This window comes from Onychostoma macrolepis, chromosome 17 (genome assembly GCF_012432095.1).
Source record: "Onychostoma macrolepis isolate SWU-2019 chromosome 17, ASM1243209v1, whole genome shotgun sequence".
NCBI lineage: Eukaryota > Metazoa > Chordata > Actinopteri > Cypriniformes > Cyprinidae > Onychostoma > Onychostoma macrolepis.
The window spans coordinates 1,085,386-1,107,886 of record NC_081171.1 but is presented as its reverse complement, the minus strand read 5'-3'; the positions used below and the strand labels follow the sequence as shown (position 1 = coordinate 1,107,886).

General features: G+C 34.3%; 1 protein-coding gene across 1 annotated transcript in view; it reads right to left on the bottom strand.

Moving 5' to 3' along the window:
* The window catches only part of eif2ak4 (eukaryotic translation initiation factor 2 alpha kinase 4), a 48,058-nt gene that overhangs the window by 4,399 nt on the left and 21,158 nt on the right, over positions 1–22,501 (bottom strand). Inside the window, exons 23-37 of the mRNA XM_058749035.1 lie at positions 20,916–21,037; positions 20,348–20,397; positions 19,633–19,801; positions 16,376–16,492; positions 14,853–14,918; positions 12,676–12,849; positions 11,768–11,902; positions 10,292–10,399; positions 10,089–10,217; positions 5,987–6,073; positions 5,801–5,910; positions 5,646–5,704; positions 4,630–4,733; positions 4,095–4,163; positions 2,053–2,097 (exon numbers count right to left, since the gene is read on the bottom strand). Of these exons, the coding sequence (XP_058605018.1) occupies positions 2,053–2,097; positions 4,095–4,163; positions 4,630–4,733; positions 5,646–5,704; positions 5,801–5,910; positions 5,987–6,073; positions 10,089–10,217; positions 10,292–10,399; positions 11,768–11,902; positions 12,676–12,849; positions 14,853–14,918; positions 16,376–16,492; positions 19,633–19,801; positions 20,348–20,397; positions 20,916–21,037 (1,544 nt within the window). The remainder of the gene's footprint in view (positions 1–2,052; positions 2,098–4,094; positions 4,164–4,629; positions 4,734–5,645; positions 5,705–5,800; positions 5,911–5,986; positions 6,074–10,088; positions 10,218–10,291; positions 10,400–11,767; positions 11,903–12,675; positions 12,850–14,852; positions 14,919–16,375; positions 16,493–19,632; positions 19,802–20,347; positions 20,398–20,915; positions 21,038–22,501) is intronic.

Sequence of the window (22,501 nt, the reverse complement as noted above, 5' to 3'; positions counted from 1 at the left end):
AGACATGGAAGGAGTACTGTAATTACGAATTTTAAATGTTTTAGATTAGAATGTCTCTTCTGCTCACCAAGGCTGCATTTATTTGATCAAAAATACAGTTGTGCATTGCATTTACACAAATAACTACTTCTGAAATTTTTTTGGACCAGTTTTAAAGTTTTATTACATTTTTATTCCTGAAATCCACCCTTCTGCTGGGATCAGAATAATCTTTTTTATATATATATCAAAAGTATCCCAATCTTACTAAAAAGTTTTGAGCAACACAAACTGAGGATTTATTCCAGATCAAAACCAAGATTGGATTTTGTGATCTAATCTGAATTCAGAATCCTTTTTTTTCTCTTTTGAACAACCCATTTTTAAGATTTGATCCAATCCAATCCAATTTTACATCAATTTTGTAAAATTATAAATGTCTTTACTGTCACTTTTGAGCAATTAAACGCATCCTTACCAAATTAAAGTTAATAATTTTTTTAATCTGACTTACCCCAAACTTTTGAATGGTACGTAAATGGTAAATGGCAAAACTGTTTTCAACATTGATAATAATCAGAAATGTTTGTTGAGCAGCAAATCAGCATATTAGAATGATTTCTGAAGGATCACGTGACACTGAAGACTGGAGTAATGATGCTGAAAATACAGCTGTGCATCACAGAAATAAATTACAGTTTAACATAGATTCTGTGGCTCATTCTTGAAGCAGTTTTGTCTGAATGAGGATTAGATTCACTGTTTTGGATCGCTGCATTTAATCCGAGCAAGCATGTACAGAATGACGCGTTCGGTGTGTGATAGAGTAAACAGTAATAGCCTCCCCCGGGTAATGAGTTTTACGCCTGTTCGGTAATGAGTTTTAATCTGTAGGGGGCGCTGTTGGCCTACTTCTAATTAAATTAAAAGTAAAATAGCCTACACAAGTAACATTTAGACTGTGTTTCTGATTACATAAGGCAGTAATTGATGTCATAAAATAATGAGTATGTTTTGATTTAAAGGTCAGAAGCTACAGCTTATACAAAAAAAAAAAATTACATTTAAAAAAAAAAAATCACAACCATGACACTTGTAAATTAAATAATTTTATATATACTGATTTATTCATTAATGTGTTTTATTTTTTAAACAAATCATGAGCTCTACAAGATTTTCAGAATTTTTACAACTCTTTTGTTTTAGACCATCTACAAATGTTAAATCTTAAAATAAAATGTTAGGGTTAACTGCATCTTTCTGGGGGGAAAAATGCAGCGATTGATATAGTTATAGTTATTTTCAAAGCTTCAATGTACTGTTAAAATACCTTCATTATTTTTTATTTAATTCTAACAAATAAGTTATTGTTAAAAACTAACCAAAATTTAAAATATTTTGCTTATAATTTCTGCACAGGAAAGACTTGGTGTTGCTTCCAAACAAAAGGAAATATATCGGTATCGGCATCGGCCAAAATGAGTTGAACAATATCGGCAAAAGTCCAATATCGTGCATCCCTAATAGATTCACATAGAAAACAGCTATTTTAAATTGTAATAATATTCCACTGTTTTTACTGTATTTTGATCAAATGCATACAGCCTTGGTGAGCAGAAGAGACTTCTTTCAAAAACATTATTTTGTTTTATCTCCTTTTTTCCTGCATTTTTAAATGCTAAATAAAACATCTTGAAAAATTAATAATGAAAAAAGTTAAAAACAAAACAAAAAAAAAAAACACTTTCATAATCACTCAGTGTGGTTTGGTGGACTTAAGTCCTTTTTCCTCGCACTCTGAACTGGTGAATAACTGAAGGCCTTTGTTAGTGTGAAATATCCCATCATTCTGTGTAAGGTCATGTTTGTTCCCTGTTTAAACGACATGAACAGACTGTTCTTCCCGTTACAGTGACTCGTGTTGATGGAGAGGGTTTCCCTCATCACGAGGAAAGCCCGCGTCCTGCTGTCAGCAGACAGGATCCCCCTCTCTTCCGCTTTATCCCGCTGTTTTCCACTGGAATGCCATTTATTTACTCAGAATAGCTCATAATAATAGCGGGCGTTACAAACCTCGAGGGACAGGAAGTTGATGAGGGTTTCCTTGGGCAGATCGACCTGCGGAGGAATGCGACAGGAGAGATTGTGAAGGTCAGGTTCGCAGACACAATGGAGGCTTATCTACAGAAAACCGCAGACGAACACAGTGCCATGTAAACACAGCGTACCAGTCAACAGGAAGAGCTCAAAATGTGCCTTAACAGGGTAAAAGTTGAAGTAAATACGCCACCGAAGAACCATGAGTGGAAACGAGCTGTGTATGTGGCGTTAGTCTCTTTGTTTTCATATCAGTACATCATGTTGTTTCTGTTAACGCTGTTTAGATTTTGATCAGAGTGTCTGGAAAGTTTAAGGTGGTTCTACTTCCTGAACTTGAGATTCTGGCTCGGGGACAAATTCATATTTGAACCAATGACTCATGGTTAAGGGGAGTTTTGTAAACTTTGTAATAACAGTGAGAAACACCAAACCACTTTATTCCCCACAAAACCACTAATTAACTAAATATGCAAGCGATGTGAATCTTGATGACAAGCGCTCCTCTCAATTTGCTGTTTATGCTTCTCAAAACAGTTCATTTCACTGGGAGAATCTAAATGCTATGAGAATGCTAAATGAAAAATGAATCTAGTACAGCACATCACTGGCAACGCCAAGGTAATGGGTTCGATTCCCAGGAATCATGCATGAACTGATCACCAGGCAACTGATGCTGATACCAATATATTTTTTAGAGAGTCGAGGCCGATATAAAGCCGATATATATGATCTTACACTATTTAATTTAATTAAGATGCATAAAATTGCTGCAATGAAATTGAGATTCATATTTATTAAATTACATATAATTGTACAATGAATCAATATAAAATAAATATTCAAAAATAAATAAATTTTAAAATAATCAGATTTGCGCTTCGGTATCTTCATTCTGTCAAATGTACACTAGTGGTCAACCGATATGTGTTTTTTTTGACGACGGATGACGATATCTTAAGGAGCCAGCGGCTGATATAAAGCCAAAATATATATTATATAACCCTATTTAATTTAAATAAGATGCATAACAATTGCTGCAATAACGTTTAGATCCATATTTACTAAATTAGACATAATTAATTGTGCAATAAATCAATATGAAAATAATTTGAACTTAATAAATTAACAGATTTGTGCTTTAGCATCTTCATTCTGCAATAATATACTAGTATTTTTCACAAATACAGAAATAGTTAAAATACAAATAAAAAGGAATGTATGAGTTAATTAAATGTACACTAGGATTTTTTATGACTGATGCCTGATACCGATATTTTAAAGAGCTCACAGCTGATAAAAAGCTGATATATATGATATTACACTATCCAATTTAAATAAGATGCATAGCAATTGCTGCAATCAAATTTATTTGAGATATTTTCTAAATTAGATAATTAATTGTAAAATGAATAAACATGAAAAAAAATTATGCTTTTGAAAATTCTTGTTTTTGTAATCCTATTATAGCATTTTTCACAAATAAAGAAATGATTAAGAATTTTATTTGTATTCAAGTAAACACTATAACCAAGTGCACTCAGTAATCCGATAAGTTTGTGCAGACTGGCATTCATATTTTCTCAAAGTTCAGGCAACACTAATTTAATTATCGTGCCGATAATTTAAAAATGCCAAATATCGGTCATGGCAATATACTGGTTGACCACTAATGTATTCCTTGAATTCAATTTAAGTTGCAGCATTCTTGTCGCTGTCAAAATAAGTCCCATCACTGTCAAAATTAAAGCTGCTTATGATACTTGTCAGCCATGCAGAAAAACTATAAAAACCGATAATTTAAAAAAATACCAAACACCGGCTGTTATACTGGTTGATCACTAATGTATACATTGAATGGATGCAAGTTGCTGCATTCTTGGCACATCTGATGCCAATCATTTAAAAATGGCAAATATCGGCAAATGCAATGTAAATAACTTTGAATAAAAGTGTCTGCCAAATGCATCAATGCAAATGTGCTGATCTGAGAGCAGGAAGTGACATCATATACTCACAGCCAGCACTTCAATGTCGTTGCTCTTGTTCTGCAAGTTGCTGCTCAGATTCTGCAGTCGTGTCTGGATCTGAAAGACATAATTTCTCTCATGCTCATAATGCAAAAGGACAGAAAGCAAAAGTTTTTCATCGTATGCAATAAAGCTGAGCATAGAACAGCAGGGGTTCAGATTCGCTGGCTCATCACTAGACAGGGCTGACTCATTATTTATTTCAGAAGGACGTCACCGCGGTCCTGAGGACTCACACATGCTGAATTAAACGCCAATTGAGCTGAATCAAACACTGGACGCTTCTCATGGGGTCACAGATTCAAGAGTTTCTCCACGCTTGATTGTGATGGAGTGTGAAAACTTCAAGGGGAAATTTGGCCAAAAGCAACATTGGGATTTATTGTGGATTAATGGGAAACCCATAAAACAAACAAGCATGTGTGATTGTAAGAGAAATGACATTCTCTACAGGCCTTAAAGGTACAAGATGTGGAATAAAGTGTGTTTTCCATGATGTCAGACGTGAGATCATTGTGCTGACCTGCGTCTCGTATCTCCGCCGGGAGCTACATGAGATTTTCTCAGGCGTTACGAGGTTCACGTTCATGGACATGATGGTGTTACTCCCATGTGACTCAGACAGACCTGATGGACACCAAACACACAAGAAGATAAAAGTGTGAGGATTCACTCCAACATCTGCTGGACAAACCTTACATTCATTTATTTACTTTCAAGGTTTTAAATGCAAAATCTACCAGAGCCAAAGTACTACACAACACTAAATCACTGTGTGCCTCAATAACGTTTTTAATGAATTAATAAAGCAGTAAGCCATGATATCATACTGAGAATGATTAAAATTGTGTTTCTATGAGAGTCCAAACAGCTGATAAAAACATCACAATAATCCACACCACTCCAGTCCATCAGTTAACATCTGGAGAAGACAAAAGCTCCATCATTAATATAATAAGTGAAAAAGTCCATCTTCTGTTGTCTCTCACATCAAAATCCAGCCACATACAGTATTTGTTTAGAGCTGTTCTGGACCATTTTGGCTTGTAAACAGTGCTTGATCTGTGCAGATTTCTCTCTTGATTCAGACCAGAACACTTTTTCACTGGAGGAAGCGTTATTATGGATTATGGACTCTATGGTATTTGAGTTATTAACGTCTTAATGCTGGATTTGTTTCAACTTTTGTCTTCTCCAGATGTTAACTGATGGACTGGAGTGGTGTGGATTATTGTGATGTTTTTATCAGACTCTCATTCTGACGGCACCCATTCACTGCAGAGCATCCATTGCTGAGACACTGATGCAGAGACACATTTCTACAAACCTGATGAAGAGAAAAACTCATCCTAATCTTGGATGGACCGAGGATGAGCACATTTAAATTTTTGGCTGAAATAAGATTTTGGTCACTTTGTAGATTTTTGTTACAGAGCTGTATTTTTTAAAAAGGGAAATTAGTTTGGCTTTTCTACTCAATAACTTGTGATAAAAACCAAATAAAAAAAAATGATAAAACAAGATTGTGAAAACCTGTACCTGAGTTTCCCAGTAATGATCCCTTTGGATTCTGGAGAGAAGCACTCTCAGAAATCTCTCTGACGAGCAGAAGTGAGAAAGAAACAAAACAGCATTAGATGTTTCCTCTGGACTCGGACACATGGTTTATGGTTGTAAACGTCAGCGTATGTCACCTGTTTCTCTCTTCTGAGAGTTTGGTCCGGCTCTTTTGGATGAAGTGATCGACCAGCTCAGACTCTGGGATTCTCTTCTCCGACTGACGGTCTTTCTCAAAGGACTTCACCTGATGGGAAGAGAAGAGAGCCTGTCAGATCAGCGCACTCTTTAGTGTCTTCAGCGCAGGTGTTGATGTGATTTACCTTCAGGTAATTTCCTTCTTTATCCGACACCAGCACCATGAATGTGATTCCAGCTTGTCTGCAGTGCTCCAGAAGGGCTTCCTGTGACTGTGGCACAAATGGAGAATATTTGTCTTCATTACAACAGAAAAACACACACATCTGACTGCATTCATTAGAGAGGATCACGGCTCATTAGTCTCGTGTTGTCAGAAATTGACGATCACTAGAAACTTATTCTGCCCAAGCTCCACCCTGGAATTTAATGACTGTGGTTTGGAGTTAAACATAATAAAAATAATGACTTGTGGTTCAGTAAGGGAGGAATCGCTCTGACGGATTCAGTCAGTCAATAACAATAACACACAATTTTTTTTGGTCTTGGATGACATTTGTTTCCATGCTTGTTTCGCAAGAATTAGTGAGAACGTCACAACTGACGGACAGATGTATTGCCTGCTTATTGTCTTTGTATTTATGGCATTTCAATGTATTGCTTTATTGCATGGAACTAGTTCTCAGCTCTGAGCTCTTAATTCACCAAAATGTCAAAAAAGGTGCTCCTCTTCCTCTGTATTTCTGTCTTGTTTTACAGTACAAATATGTTAGGATTCTCAAACTTGATTCAAAAGAGCAAACTAGTTTATTTTTCTGACACCATTGGCAAATATTTGTTCTTGTTTTAAGCTTAAACTCACTTCATTTTTATCAATTTCCCAGGAAAACAAGATTTGTTTTCATTTTACTACTCAAATAAATGTATGTTGATTTAAGGCAAGTCCTTCTTAATTAAATTCTATTTTGCTTCCATACCATGTCTCTTCTTTCAGAATAGTACGAAATACGCATTTAAGTGTTTATTTTATTGCACTTTATTTGCATCTGTAGATTTCAATTTCAATCTTTAAATAGTTTGTTTCTCCACTTCACCAGCACTTACTGTACATTCACAAAACATTTTTATTTCTCTCTACACATTTCCAGAAAAGAAACCGGTTCATATTTCTTTTTTGATTTTGTTATCAAATTCGAGTTAAAGGCTATTTGGATTTCTCTTTTTATCACTCCATAAATCAGAAAACAAACACATTTTCACCATGTTTTTAGGTGTTGTATAAATCAGTGTGAATGAAATATAACAAATTAGTGCCGTCAAGCGATTAATTGCGATTAATTGCATTAAAAATAAAAGTATGTTTACATAATATGTGTGTGAACTGTGTATATTTATTATGTATATATATATATAAATGCACACACATCAATGCATATATTTAAGAAAAATTTAAATTTATATATAAAATATTTATATTTATATACAGTATAAATTATGTAGAAGTATAAATATATATATATACACATATGCACATTTTTTAATATATGCATATGTAAATATTTTTTAAAATATATACGTACAGACATGTATGTGCATTTATATATACATAATAAATATACACAGTTCACACACATATATTATGTAAACATACTTTTATTTTGAATGCAATTAATCGCTTGACAGCAAATAAAGAAAATAGTGAGTAAGAACAACATCTCTTCTGTACGACTGTGAGTGAGAGAGACAGACAACTAGCAGAATAAAATACTGCTAAAAGACAATTAGTGCAGGTGTTACAATTTGAGAATTACAATTTGAAGGTGGTTTATGAGGACACTGCCTATGTCTCAGTAAATCAACAGGCTTAAAAAAACATACTAAATGGTGTTTTTTTTTAATCTAAAAATGCAGAAAGTCTCCTGTAAGGGGTAGGTTTAGGTGTAGGGTTGGTGTAGGACAATAGCACATACAGTAAGTACAGTATAAAAACCATTACGCCTATGGAGAGTCCCCGTAAACCACTAAAACAAACATGTGTGTGTGTGTGTGTGTGAGCTGATTCAACACTGCACACAGTGTGATGTCTGTATCCAGCTCAATCTGTGAGAAACAGACATCTCTGTGCTCAATCTCACACACACACACACACACACCTCAAAACTGAGACTGTGAAACTCAGCTAACAGTTCAACGACATCTAAACCCGAAAAACACACTTTCATAAACTCCACCAGCAACCAAGGATCATAAACGGTCATTAATTAAATTTTTTTATTGCAGGGCAATTAATGATTTAAACAACTGTCATTATTGGGGATATCAAACTACTTCAAATTTTAATATAATTAATTAAATCGCACATCAGTTTTGGCTGGGAAATGATCAATTAACGTCATTAATGTGTTAAATGAGAATTGCATTGAATAGACATTACAAAAAAAGTAGCTTTAGAAAGAAATATTTGGAGTCAACACTGCATAAATAATACTAATAAATAGGATTTAAAAAAAAACAAATTGAATACTGAAATATGAAATGATTAAAAATAAATAAATAATAATAATAATAATAATCTAAATATAAAAATCTAAAACCACCAGTAGTGGGAGTCAAGCAGTCATTTATTCAACTGATTTGTTCAAATGATGCTGAATCATTAACTCATTCGATTCGTTCAAATGACTGATTCATTCAGAAATGAAGCAACTGACTGTGTTTATGAATGAGTAGCTGAATCACTGACTCACTCATTTGATTCACACGGCTGATTCATTCGGTAGTGAATTTATTTATTAACTCTTTTCATTTGAGCAAAATATTTGAAATATTGAGTCTAAAATGTGATAATATAAACTTCTTGTTTATTGAACTGTTGTATAAATCAGTGGTGCAGATTTTGGGGAAAAGCAGCACTCTTGCTGGCGTGATAATGCTAAACTATATCAAATAAATAGAGGGTGATTTTTTTTAACTCATATCTTGAATTTTAGGCTCGTATATCTGCATTCTAACAGTCAGTCGTCCTGCATCATGATCATCAGACACTGCAGCAATGTAAGGTGATGGACAGGTCTGGACGGGACGCTGCGCTAATGAGCTAACCATTTTAACAAGTTACTTTTTTCCAAAATTAAATCGCACCAAATTAACACTTTAAATCGTGAGTGCTAGTCATTATGCACCAGATTTGAGTTCAGCTCTTATTGTGTGCGTTTCTGTGACCTCTAAACCGCTGCTGTGTTTGTGGATTCTGCCAACGGCGCATCAAACATCTTTGTGTAGTGTACCGAGTTCATGGAAAGAATTAATTAAATAATTAAAAAATAAAAACAATCAAAATATAACTTACTGTATTTTCTAGACTATGTCACATTGTTTATTAGCTGCTACTCCTATTACAAAACAACGTATAGCACGAGTTATAGTGCATTTCCTGCACGTTTCAGTTTTGCTTTAAATGAATTAATTTAGGTTTGCTGTTTGTAATAAATGTTGTTTTATTAAAAATGTATTGTATATATAAATAATTTTAAAATATAACAAAAATTAAAACACTTACTAAAATGATTAAAATCATAATGTAAAATTACAATAAGCAATAAAAATAAAATAAAATGCAAAATCACAAACAAATCATTTTAAAGTAAAACAATCAAAATTGAATTTTTTTAACTATTTTATTTGTTTAACTACATGCATGCTTTTGTAGTCAACTAAAAAGAAAACAAACATTAATAAAATAAAATACATAAATAAATTGTAAAAAAAATAAATAAATAAAAAATTGCTAGTTGCCAGGCAACAGTTATCATTTTCATTTATTTTAACTTTAAGTACTAAAATAACTAAAATAAAAAATTAAAAAAATTTAAAAAAATATCTGGACAAAGAGAGAACTACTAAAAATGACCAAAAAAACAACAACATTTCTAAGATTTTAAATTTGGAAACAGAAAATATAAAAATAAAATCTAATTCAAAATATTAACAAAAAGTATATCAATAAAACTAAAATAAAACTGCCTGCATGTCATTTGACCATTAACATCAGAGAACTGTAAACATATGAATCTGTAGTTAAATTATTGAATATTAAGTTCAAATCTGAGGCGGACTAAAATTAAATATTTTAGCTCAAAGGGATTTGACCATGAATCATGAAAAAGCTTGGAGAGTTGATGCATCTGCTAAATCTGATTCATTTACTGATGTGACAAAATGAACACAAACTAACCAATCAAAGCAAATATTTTTTTAGACTGGGACAGAACAACATTTAACACTGACCTGCGAGACGTCATAGACGATGTCTGAAGAGACTCCGGCCGCCCAGAGTTTCTGAGTGACTTTAATGGCTCTGGTAGAGGAGGACTGACCCACAGGAACCACCAGAACGTCACAGGAGCTCACAGGAGGCTGACAGACAGACAGAGAGATGAGACGAGACGCAGCGCATCGGAAGCCTGGCATCACACCGGTCTGACACTCACCGCTTCCTCCAGACCGGCCACAGCCGAGCAGATCTTATCCAGAGCGATGCTGGCGCCGACCGCTGAGGGGACCGGACCGGACACCGCCGGCCCACGAAACTCCGTGATCTGTCGCGGAAAACCGAAAGCATCAGCTATTTATAAGGCTGGGAAAATAAATCGAGAAATGATTTAGCATCGATTCTGAGATTTTCTGAATGCGTCGCGATTCTTTCTCGAGTCGATTCAGAGCTTAGTTTCGAACAGCAGGTGGCGCTGCAAGCTTTAGAAACAGCCATACTCTGCTTGTTTCCAAATCCTTACACACACTTGAACCTAAAATAATATTTCATAAAATTAAAAAAGTTTGAAGCGAATTACAAGGGTGTTCACAGTGGGCTGTGTTTACATTAATCTCGCATTCTGAGCCGAGGTGAGATTACAGACTCGAACGCACAAGCGCTCTTCAGCACTCTTCTTCATCAGCATTTGAGTGCGTGGATAAAAACTAGAGTAGAGCGCCATCTGCTGTTAAAATATAAACTCAGAATCGATTCCAGAGAGAATGGCGATGCATTCAGAAGATCTCAGATTACATCCACGAATCGATTCTGCGTCGATTTATCTCTAGTTATTTATAGGGCTGGGTAAAAAAAAATTGATTTCTCGATTTTAATCGATTCTCATTTTTACAAAACGATATCGATTCTTAAATCCCAAGAATCGATTAGTCTAGCCTGTTTTCAGTTAACGAACAGAACATTGTAGCACACCTCTCATCCAATAAATCGCTTCGTTTTGCTAGTTTTGATATGAAGAAAAAGTATCAGATTTAAAATTCTCACCATTTTATTTAAGTGTTCAAACAATAAATGCCGTTTTGCTGCTGTTTAATGTGGAGTGACAGATCGCTGTAGCGCCTCAGTTCAAGATAAGCGGCAGCGCAAAGCACGTGTGAACTGATTATCTCTGCTTTAAAACCATTTTTAGCCCCGAAATAAACATGAATGAACATCTGAAGGTGTTAAAAGAAAGAGTACAACTTACCGAAATCCGTATCCTGTCGGGGTACATGCACCATATATCATTTTTTGCTGTTCTTCAATGTTTAATTTGTTAATTTATGAATAAATCCGTCATGTTTTTATGACAACCATCAAAAAAATTAATTGGGAGTAGAAATATAATTATTTTGTATATTATAACTTAATTATAAAAACTAAATTGAGTGTAATTCAAACATTTGCATATATCAATTAATTGCAACCTATAGTAATGTAGTACCAGCTGACTTTAATGCATATTTTACAGCTTATTTTACAGAGAGTTTTTCCTTGAGAAAACTTGGCATGTTCTGTGTACCTGATTTATATCCAGAATAATCAATATTGAATTGAATCGAAAGCTTGCGAGTCAGAATCGAATCATGAAATTTGTGTCAAAACCCAGCCCTATGCTAGAATGATCTCAGAAGTGCGTGACTCGTGTTCATGTTACCAGATGATCGTATCGTCCGCCCGCCGCTAAGATGTCAGGAACGGTGCGTTTGCGTTTCCTGATGAATGCCACGAACTGGAAGATGACGCCGCAGTGATGCTGGACCTTATATACCAAACCCAGATTCACCACCACCTACAAAACACACAATCGCTCAGAGGATGAGGAGAGGAGCAGGGCTGCAGGATTCTGGGAAAAAATCTAATTGCGATTTTTTTTTCTGTTTGAAAATTTCTGTTTTAAGTTTTAGTAATTTTAGTTATTGTTAGTACATGAAGTTAAACTAAATTAAATTGAGACATTTGCCCTGGCAACTAGCTGTAGTAAAATAATTTATGTTCTTTTTTAATTTTCTATTGTATTTCAGTTAACATTTATTTTATTTCAAATAACAAAATGTTTTAGTTAACTATACTAAATAATACACTTCTACTAAAATAAACATGAAATAGCTAAATTAAAAATGTATATATATACATATATTTCATTTCAGTTAACACTTATTATATTTAAAAGTAAAAAAATTTAAATTTGTTTTTAAATTTATTTTAGAGTAAGTTAATTATAACAACCCTGGATGGAAAACTGCTTCACTCTGAAACATGCAGCACATACATTTATTTAATTAAATCACGGCCTAAATCATATTGTGATTTTGGTTTTATTTTGATTAATTGTGTAGCCCTGGAAGGAAGAATATCAAATATTACTAAATTCATATAGCGCCGTTGCGCTACGGGCGTCCCGAGTTCGAATCCCAGCTCAAGGACCTTTCCTGATCCCGCCTCCAATCTCTCTCCCACTTTGCTTTCTGTCACTTCTATACTATCCTATACTAATAAAGTCAAAAAATGCCCCCCCAAAAAAAAAATATATATAGAATTTTAATGAACAAAGAGCCGCCTCACCTGTAGTTTAATGGCCAGTTTATTGAGGAGGTTCACGACTTCTTCTAGATCTTTCTGGCCCTGTTTGGCCATCTGAGCGACGGCTGAACTCTTCTGTTTGGTGAGCGAGTTTATGAGAGGAAGCAGATCCTGCAGGTCGCCCTTCTGCTCGATGAACTTATACAGCGTCTGCAGCTGATTTTCCAAAGAAGAGAGTTTAATTTGAGTCACGTGTCAACAACATAAGCCTTTACATGTGTGTGTGTGTGTGTGTATATATATATATACACATATACACACATACACATACAGTTGAAGACAAAATTATTAGCCCTCTGATGTTTATAGTCAATGGTGTATCAATTTTGCTTGAAAACAGCCTTTAGTTGTTCGTTATAGTTCTCAACAAGTTCCACACACGTCTCCTGAGGAGTCGCAGCCCATTCCTCCTCAGCAAATCTCTCAAGCTCCTCCAGATGTGTTAGTCTCCTGCATGGACTCTGGTCTTCAGTGAGTAGATTTTCTATTGGATTCAAGTCTGGGCTTTGTGCAGGCCAGTCAAAGATGTTCACTTTGCTCATTTGGAGGTAGTTCTACACCAGAAATGAGGTATGCTTTGAGTCGCCATCATGCTGGAAGACAAAACACCGACCCAAACCATCTTTTGTTGCAGATTGCCTGAGGTTGTCCTTCAAAATCTTCTCGTAGTCCTCCGTTTTCATGATTCAGCTCCAAACGCACTGAAACATCCCCACAGCATTATACTCACACCTCCATGTTTTACTCTGGAGACGGTGTTCTTTGGGTTGAGCACCTGTCCCTTCTTTCTCCAAACATAGGCAACATCTCTATGGCTAAAGACCTGTACTTTTGTCTCATCTGACCAAAGGACACATTTCTAGTGTACATAGTTTTTCTCCAGGTTGTTCTTCAAACCAAGTCTAGCTTGGAGGTGTCTCTTCTTCTTCAGAAGAGTTTTTCTTGGTCCATTCCTGTCCGGGCCTCTAGTGTCCGTCTTCATTGAGATGTCAATCCCAGACTTGACTAAATCATTCACTAGTGTCTTGGCAGTTGTTCTTGGTTCTTTAGAAACCACTCTCAATAGTTTTATTTCTTTCACTCCCTGCCTCTGTTCTCCACTGTGTGGGTCTCTTCAAACTTCTTGATAATACTCCTCATGGCTGTTCTTGACACTTGAAAATGCTTTGATAAACGTATATGCGCTTCTCCTCCTTTGGGAGCATTAACAATTATTTTTCTCAAGTCTAAACTAATTTTTTTTTGTCTTTGCCATTATGACAGTACATATTATTTTACTAGTTGTTTTGAAAGATACTAATCCTCAGTTTACAGTGTAATTTAAAGGCTTAGAGGATTAATTAGGTTAATTAAGAAAGTTAGGTTAGTTAGGCAAGTCATTGAACAACAGTGGTTTGTTCCGTAGCCAATCAAATAGATAATTTCTTAAGAGGGCTAATAATATTGACCTTAGCCATTTTTTAAAAATTTTAAATAATTATTTTATTCCAGGCAAATTGAAATAAATGAGGTTTTCTCCAGATGAAAAATATGATAAGAAATACTATGTTAAAATTCATATGGAAAATATCTGAAAAAGAACTGAAATTTCATAGCGGGATATATATATATATATATATATATATATATATATATATAGTGCTTTCAAACGATTAATCAGGTCCAAAATAAAAGTTTAATAATATATTAATATATAACGTGTGTATATTTATTATGTATATATAAATGCACACACATACAATATATATTTGAAAAATATTTACATGTATATATTTATATAATTTATTTTTGGGTGAACTATCCCTTTAATTGTGCCTTGTGTAATGCACATTACAGTGCATCTTATTAATAACTGCAACAACAGTTATAAAACATTATAATACTATATTATTATATATATATATATATATATATATTGTTACACCTTTAAAAAGTACAATGCATTCAAATACAACAAACAACCAATTTCAGATGTAAAAGGAATCTGTAGTTATTAAAATGCATTTGCATTATGAATAGCATTATAACACATTACACAAAGGCTTCACGTGTTACCCAACACTTCTGTGCATTAACAGAGAAATGTTTCCAGCTGTGGAGGATCAGAGTTGAGGACAGTGTGCAGAGAATCATGCTCTGGCTCTGAATAACTGACTTACGCTGTTGTTGGACAAGGACAGGTTACAGAATTTGGCTTCCACTTCGCGCTTCGTCAGTTTCTCACTCTGCGTGTGAAGGTGAAAGAGAGACAGACAGAAATATATTCCAGGTTACGTAAGAGCAGAATGAACCCGCTGAACCTGAGCACTGCCACTCACACACATCACTTTATCATTTTGTTCATGGTGTTCATTTATATTTGCTTTGAAAACATGATCATTTCCACCATCTCTCTGCCTTTCATTTCCACAGGTTTTCTCTGCTTCGTTTACATTAATTATCTAGACGGTGCAATTAGACACATCTGTAAAACTATTTTCACAGAAACTTCAGTTTTCCACCAAAACAAAAGCTCAAGGGTTATATGCTTGCAAGTTAAGAAATAAAGACTTAAGCAGTGTAAAGATTTATATGCAATTGAAGTCAAGCATGCAAAACATGCATAAAGTGCACACATTTGGATTATTTATACAGCGCATTTCCCACATGCTTTCGGTGTTTATAATACAAGCTGAATGACACTAAAATTTGCGTGTTTTAAACTTTTATTTTTCATTCCTGTTCTGAATACTGTTAAATGTAAAGGACTTGAGTGACAGGAACTAAAATACATGTTTACGGCGTTTATAATGTTTGCAATTGTTTCATTTTATATACCAGTATTTTGCATTATTTATGAAACTAATAATAAAACGTTTAAATAAAGTGTTATGTTTTTCAGAAAATATGGTATATACAATTATTTAAACATTTTAAATTTAAATAAAATAATTTTTAAATAAAACAAAAAAACACTAAATTAAAAAAAAATCATAATATAAAATTACAATACACATATAATTTAAAAATAAAAATAATCAACTTTGTAAAATGAATATAATAAAAGTAAAATTACAATAAATAATTAATTTAAATATTATCTGTTTTTTTTTTCTCTCTCAACGATGCAATTCTGACCCTATGCAACTTATTTTCCAATACATATGGCACTTATGAAGAAATATTAATTTATTATTTTACAGTACAGTTGTATTATGATAATACTGAAATAGTATTATCGTACTATGGTAATGTTCTGGAACTACTGTCTTAAGGGCAATGATATAATAATAACAATAATTTTAAGTTATAATCATTATATTGAAATTGTTTGCCTCCTTAAAAACACCAGTGTGAATGTAATATATATGTTATCATTGGTGTTTGCCATATTGTATTGTATTGATGTGGTGTATTTATGTGTACTGATGTGAGAGAGAGATGCAAGGCAATTTTTGGAAGAAATTCTAAAAATAAAAGTGGAAATTAAGAAACTGAATTGAAATAATGATAGTGAGACACTATCGCAACTAAAGAGACATCGGAGTACACTTTAAAGTCCAGTTCAAGTACATGCAAAGACATTTGATTTGAGAAAAAACGGTCAGAGCTCTTAATTTCACTCTCAAAATGCACCAGACTGATGCATTTGACTTTATATTGCAATAATGTTATATTAATAATATTAATTGATATTAATCACCATGGTGTCACACAGTATGTTGGAGGCCTGTGTGAGTTTGTCTTCAGGGACGCCGCTGTGCAGCAGAACGGCCTTCAGCAGACTCGTGTGGTTCAGGTGGATGGTGTAGTTTCTGTCCTGAAACAAACACGGCTCATCAGACATTCAGAATGTTATTAAACTGCATCATCTCTGAAACATCTGCACTAGGGATGCACGATATTGGATTTTGCCGATATCCTATATGCCGATAATTTTCCAACTCATTTTGGCCGATAGCCGATGCCGATATATAATTATTTTTAATTTTGGTTAGTTTTTAACAAGAACTTATTTGTTAGAATTAAATAAACAATAATAAAGTTATTTTATAATGACAGTACATTGAAGATTTGAAAATAACTATAAATAAAATATATATTAATCACTCCATTTTTTTTTTTTCAGAGAGATACAGCGGTAACCTTAACATTTTATTTTATGATTTAACATTTGTAAATGGTCTAAAGCAAAAGAGTTATAAAAATTCTGAAAATCTTTTAGAGCTCATAATTTGTTTAAAAAAATATAACATATTACAAATTAATGAATAAATCAGTATACAGTTGCTGGTCATATAATTAGAATATCATCAAAACGTTGATTTATTTCACTAATTCCATTCAAAAAGTGAAACTTGTATATTATATTCATTCATTACACACAGACTGATATATTTCAAATGTTTATTTTGATGATTAGAGCTTACAGCTCATGAAAGTCAAAAATCAGTATCTCAAAATATTAGAATATTTACATTTGAGTTTGAATAAATGACCATCCCTACAGTATAAATTCTGGGTATCTCTTGTTCTTTGAAACCACAATAATGGGGAAGACTGCTGACTTGGCAATGATCCAGAAGATGAACATTGACACCTCCACAAAGAGGGTAAGTCACAGAAGGTCATTACTGAAAGGTGTGGCTGTTTACAGAGTGCTGTATCAAAGCATATTAAATGCAAAGTTGACTGGAAGGAAGAATTTGGGTAGGAAAAGGTGCACAAGCAACAGGGATGACCGCAAGCTTGAGAATACAGTCAAGCAAAGCCGATTCAAACACTTGTGAGAGCTTCACAAGGAGAGAACTGAAGCTGGAGTTAGTGCATCAAGAGTCACGCTCAGACGTCTTCAGGAAAAGGGCTACCAAGCCACTTCTGAACCAGAGACAACGTCAGAAGCATCTTACCTGGGCTGTGGAAAAAAAGAACTGGACTGTTGCTCAGTGGTCCAAAGTCCTCTTTTCAGAAAGTAAATTTTACATTTCATTTGGAAATCAAGGTCCCAGAGTCTGAAGGAAGAGTGGAGAGGCACAGAATCCATGTTGCTTGAAGTCCAGTGTGAAGTTTCCACAGTCTGTGATGATTTGGGCTGCCATGTCATCTGCTGGTGTTGGTCCACTGTGTTTTCTGATGTCCAAAGTCAACACAGCCATCTACCAGGAAATTTTAGAGCACTTCATGCTTCCTTCTGTTGACAAGCTTTATGGAGATGCTGATTTCATTTTCCAGCAGGACTTGGCACCTGCCCACACTGCCAAAGGTACCAAAAGCTGGTTCAATGACCATAGTGTTACTGTGCTTGATTGGCCAGCAAACTCGCCTGACCTGAACCCCATAGATTGAAGAGGAAGATGAGAGACACCAGACCCAACAATGCAGAAGAGCTGAAGGCCACTATCAGAGCAACCTGGGCTCTCATAACACCTGAGCAGTGCCACAGACTGATCGACTCCATGCCACGCCGCATTGCTGCAGTAATTCAGGCAAAAGGAGCCCCAACTAAGTATTGAGTGCTGTACATGCTCATACTTTTCATTTTCATACTTTTCAGTTGGCCAAGATTTCTAAAAATCCTTTCTTTGTATTGGTCTTAAGTAATATTCTAATATTTTGAGATACTGATTTTTGACTTTCATGAGCTGTAAGCTCTAATCATCAAAATTAAAAGAAATAAACATTTGAAATATATCAGTCTGTGTGTAATGAATGAATATAATATACAAGTTTCACTTTTTGAATGGAATTAGTGAAATAAATCAACTTTTTGATGATATTCTAATTATATGACCAGCACCTGTATAAAAAACTATTTAATTTAAGTGTCATGTTAGTGATTTTTTTTTTGTTCATGTAAGCTATAGCTTCTGACCTTTAAATCACAACATACTCATGATTTTATGGCATTAATTACTGCTTTATTTAATCAGAAACAGTCTAAATATTATGTGTGTATTTTGCTTTCCTTTGTAGGCCAACATCACCCTACTGAATTAAAACTCCTTACTGAGCGGGCATTAGGACCCGGGGGAGGCTATTACTGTATAATTGTATAATAAATAAAAAGAAAACAAATAGATAGAATACAAAACGATTAGAGAAGCTAGTGTTAGGTTTTTTTTTTTTTTTTTAAGAAAACGCAATTTCAAAACGCAAAATGAATAGAGTGCAAGTCTAAAAGGGGCAAGTTTTTTTTTTTTTAAACCATATAATTAGAATAGAGAGTGCTAGAGTTAGATTTCTACTTTTTTATTTCTGCTTCAACTCGTTTTAAATATATATATATATATATATTTAAACATTTAAATGGTGGCTGTTATAAAAAATATAAATTAAACATTGAAGAACAGTAAAAAAATACAATGAATATATTATATGGTGCATATATTTAGCAAAATGCCCCTCTCTACAGTCTATTTTTCTAGCTGACTAATGAGTTTATGGTCACCAAATAGGTAAATGTGACGTTACGTGACATTGTTTACAAGCCGTTATATTGATGTCTTTGCGCGGCTGAAACACTGACTGAGAGATTACATGAGACAGGATACGGATTATAAAGTTGTACTCTTTCTTTCAACATACCTCCGGATGTTCATTCATGTTTATTTTGTGCTATAACTAGTATTAAAGCGGAGGAGATGATCAGTTCACTGAGGCGCTACAGCGATCACTTCACACTAAACAGCACCAAAACAGCATTTATTGTTTGAATACTGCAATACAATGCACAGAATCTGAAATCTGACACTTTGTTTCATAATAAAAGTACCAAAGTGCGATTTATTAGATGGGAGGTGCGCTACAATGTTCCGTCCATTAACTGAAACCAGGCTAGACTAATCGATTCTTGGGATTTAAGAATCAATATCGTCTCGTAAAAATGAGAATCGATTAAAATCGAGATATCGATATTTTTTTACTCAGTCCTAATAATGACGTGGTGAAGAAGTGTGTTACCTGCAGCGCGCTGAACTCCTGTACGACCTCAGAGATGGTGTAAATGGCCTCGGCGTCCGGCAGCAGGCTGTTGCTGATGGGAATGACGATATCGAAGGCACACTCCAGCAGCTCTCTGGGATGAGCTCGATCCAGCTTCCTCGGCCTGTAGACACGCTCCATACTGTACCTGCAGAAACAAACATCACATCAGGACAGCAGTATACATGCAGTGCACTATTCATTACAAATGAAACTACATGTGCATTACTGGTTAAAAGTTATTCATGTTTTTGAAAGAAGTCTCTTCTGCTCATCAGTGCTGCATTTATTTGATAAAAAATACAGTAAAAATAGTGAAATATTATTACAATTTAAAACAGCTGTTTTCTATGTGAATATCTGTTAAACTGGAATTTATTTCTGTGATGCGCAGCTGTATTTTCAGTGTCACATGATCTTCAGAAATCATTCTAATATGCTGATTAGCTGCTCGAGAAACATTTCTGATTATTATCAATGTTGAAAACAGTTGTGCTGCACAATATTTTTGTGGAAACTGTGATGCATTTTATTTCTCATCATTCACAGATGAATAGAAAGCAAAAAAAAAATGCATTTATTTGAAATGGAAATCTTTTGTAACATTATAAATGTCTTTACTATCACTTTTGATCAATTTAATGCATCCTTGTTGAATAAAAGTATTCATTTCTTTAAAAAACTTACAAAGTACCTTTTGAGATGTGAAATGTTGTTTCTGGCCACAAATCTGGCAAACGCCAGCTGAAGAGAGACAAAGAGACAGAAAAATGCTTTAAAACACAATTTAGTCCATATCTGTGTCCCTGCAGCACAAAAGCAGTCATAAGCAGCACAGGTATATTTGTAGCAATAGCCAACAATACATTGTATGGGTCAAAATTATAGATTTTTCTTTAATGCCAAAAATCATTAAGATATTAAGTAAAGATTATGTTCCATGAAGACTGAATTTCCAACTGTAAATATATCAAAACTTAATTTTTGATTAGTAATATGCATTGCTAAGAACTTCATTTGAACAACTTTAAAGGTGATTTTCTCAATATTTAGATTTTTTTGCACCCTCAGATTCCAGATTTTCAGCCAAATATTGTCATATCCTAACGAACCATACATCAATGGAAAGCTCATTTATTCAGCTTTCAGATGAAGCACAAATCTCGAAAAATTGACCCTTTTGTCTGGTTTTGTGGTCCTTATTCTGACTCGTTCATTAGTTTGGCGCGAGGCGTGTCGAGAGCGGAAATGGTTCATCTCACCCTCAGATCGTACGGCAGAGAGACCAGCATGCCGCTGTGATCCATAAAACAAGCCGTCTCGCATCCTTCATACAGACGTCTGTTCCTGGGCAAGAGCAGCGGCGTCTGCAGACGAACCGCACCTGACACACAGACAGACAAGACAGAGAGAGACAGGTATGAACATCATCACAACAACATGATTCATTTAAGCAAGTTCCTTTCCATGAACAGAGACGCAAACAGGTAAGAAGGGAAAAAGGTGAGAACATTGTGTGGATTCGGAGCATGCTCCACACGGAACTTCTTTTAAAGATATTTCTTAAACTCTTTCACTGCACCTACAAGCACATATTGTTTCTTTAAATAACACCAGTGCTGTTTCTTGTCCCAACAGGCTAGTTTAACTACTTTAAATTAACAGTAACTTGGCAAGATCGGGTTTTAAAATCTTTTCCAGCGCAGATTTCTGATGTTTACAGCCATACATTGCTGCACAATCAAAAACAAACAAAACATCTACAAATCCGTCTTAACAGGATATTAGAGGACATTTCTTCACTTCCCTTCAGCTCCACAATGTACCGGCTTTATAATTCACCATAAACACAAACAATACCAGACATGTTTTCCTCGGACATTTATTGTGCTCATAAACACAGCATTTCTTCCCCTTTGACCCCTGAGTGACGGCAAAGAGACGCGGCATTTCCGTCATGTGTGCTGCATTTACACAAACAATAAAACCGCAAACACCTTCAGCAGAGACACAAACAGCAGTAATCCTGACAATAACACTCTTAATAAAACACTTCTGAGATTATAATGCAAAATTAAATGATTAAAATAAACTAGGGCTGTCGGTTTATCACACCAGCAGAAGTGCTGTTTTTCCCAAACATCTGCACCATTTATTTATACAACAGTTCAATATACAAGTTCATATTGTGTTATATTTTAGACACAATATTGTCTGTTTTGATCCATTTCATAAATAGTTCCAATCAAAAATCAGTCACTTGTTTAGTTTTTTATTCGGTTGAAGGAATGACTTGCCTCCCCCTATTAGTGCATTTAGTTTCATTTATTTTTAAACACATTAATAGCCATTTATTATCATTATTTATGCATTAATTCTTTCTAAAGCTATATTCAATGCTTTTCTCATTTGACACAATAATGACTTTGATTCATCTTTTAGTGGCTAATTTCTCAGCCAAAAATTGATGTGTGATTAATTTGGGATTAATTAATCATTATGTAATTAATTAGATTAAAATTTAATCACTTGAAAGCTTCTATAATAAACACCATTGTACTAAATGCACATTTCTGGCTGTCTGTTGTATTATATTATAATTGGGTTTTTTTTGTTATTATCATCATTCTGATTTATTTTTATAATTTTCCTGAGTATACATTTCTGTATTTGTGAATTTAATGTTGTGTGGGGAATAAAAGTTCAAAATAAAAAAATAAATAAATGCACATTTCTGCTCTTTGCATCAGGTTTTTAAAGCGTCTTTTGACAAAACACAAGTAGTCTTTTATTTAAAGCACGAGGCCATACGTTACTGTGATTTTACTGTGGTCGAGGGTTATTTTAG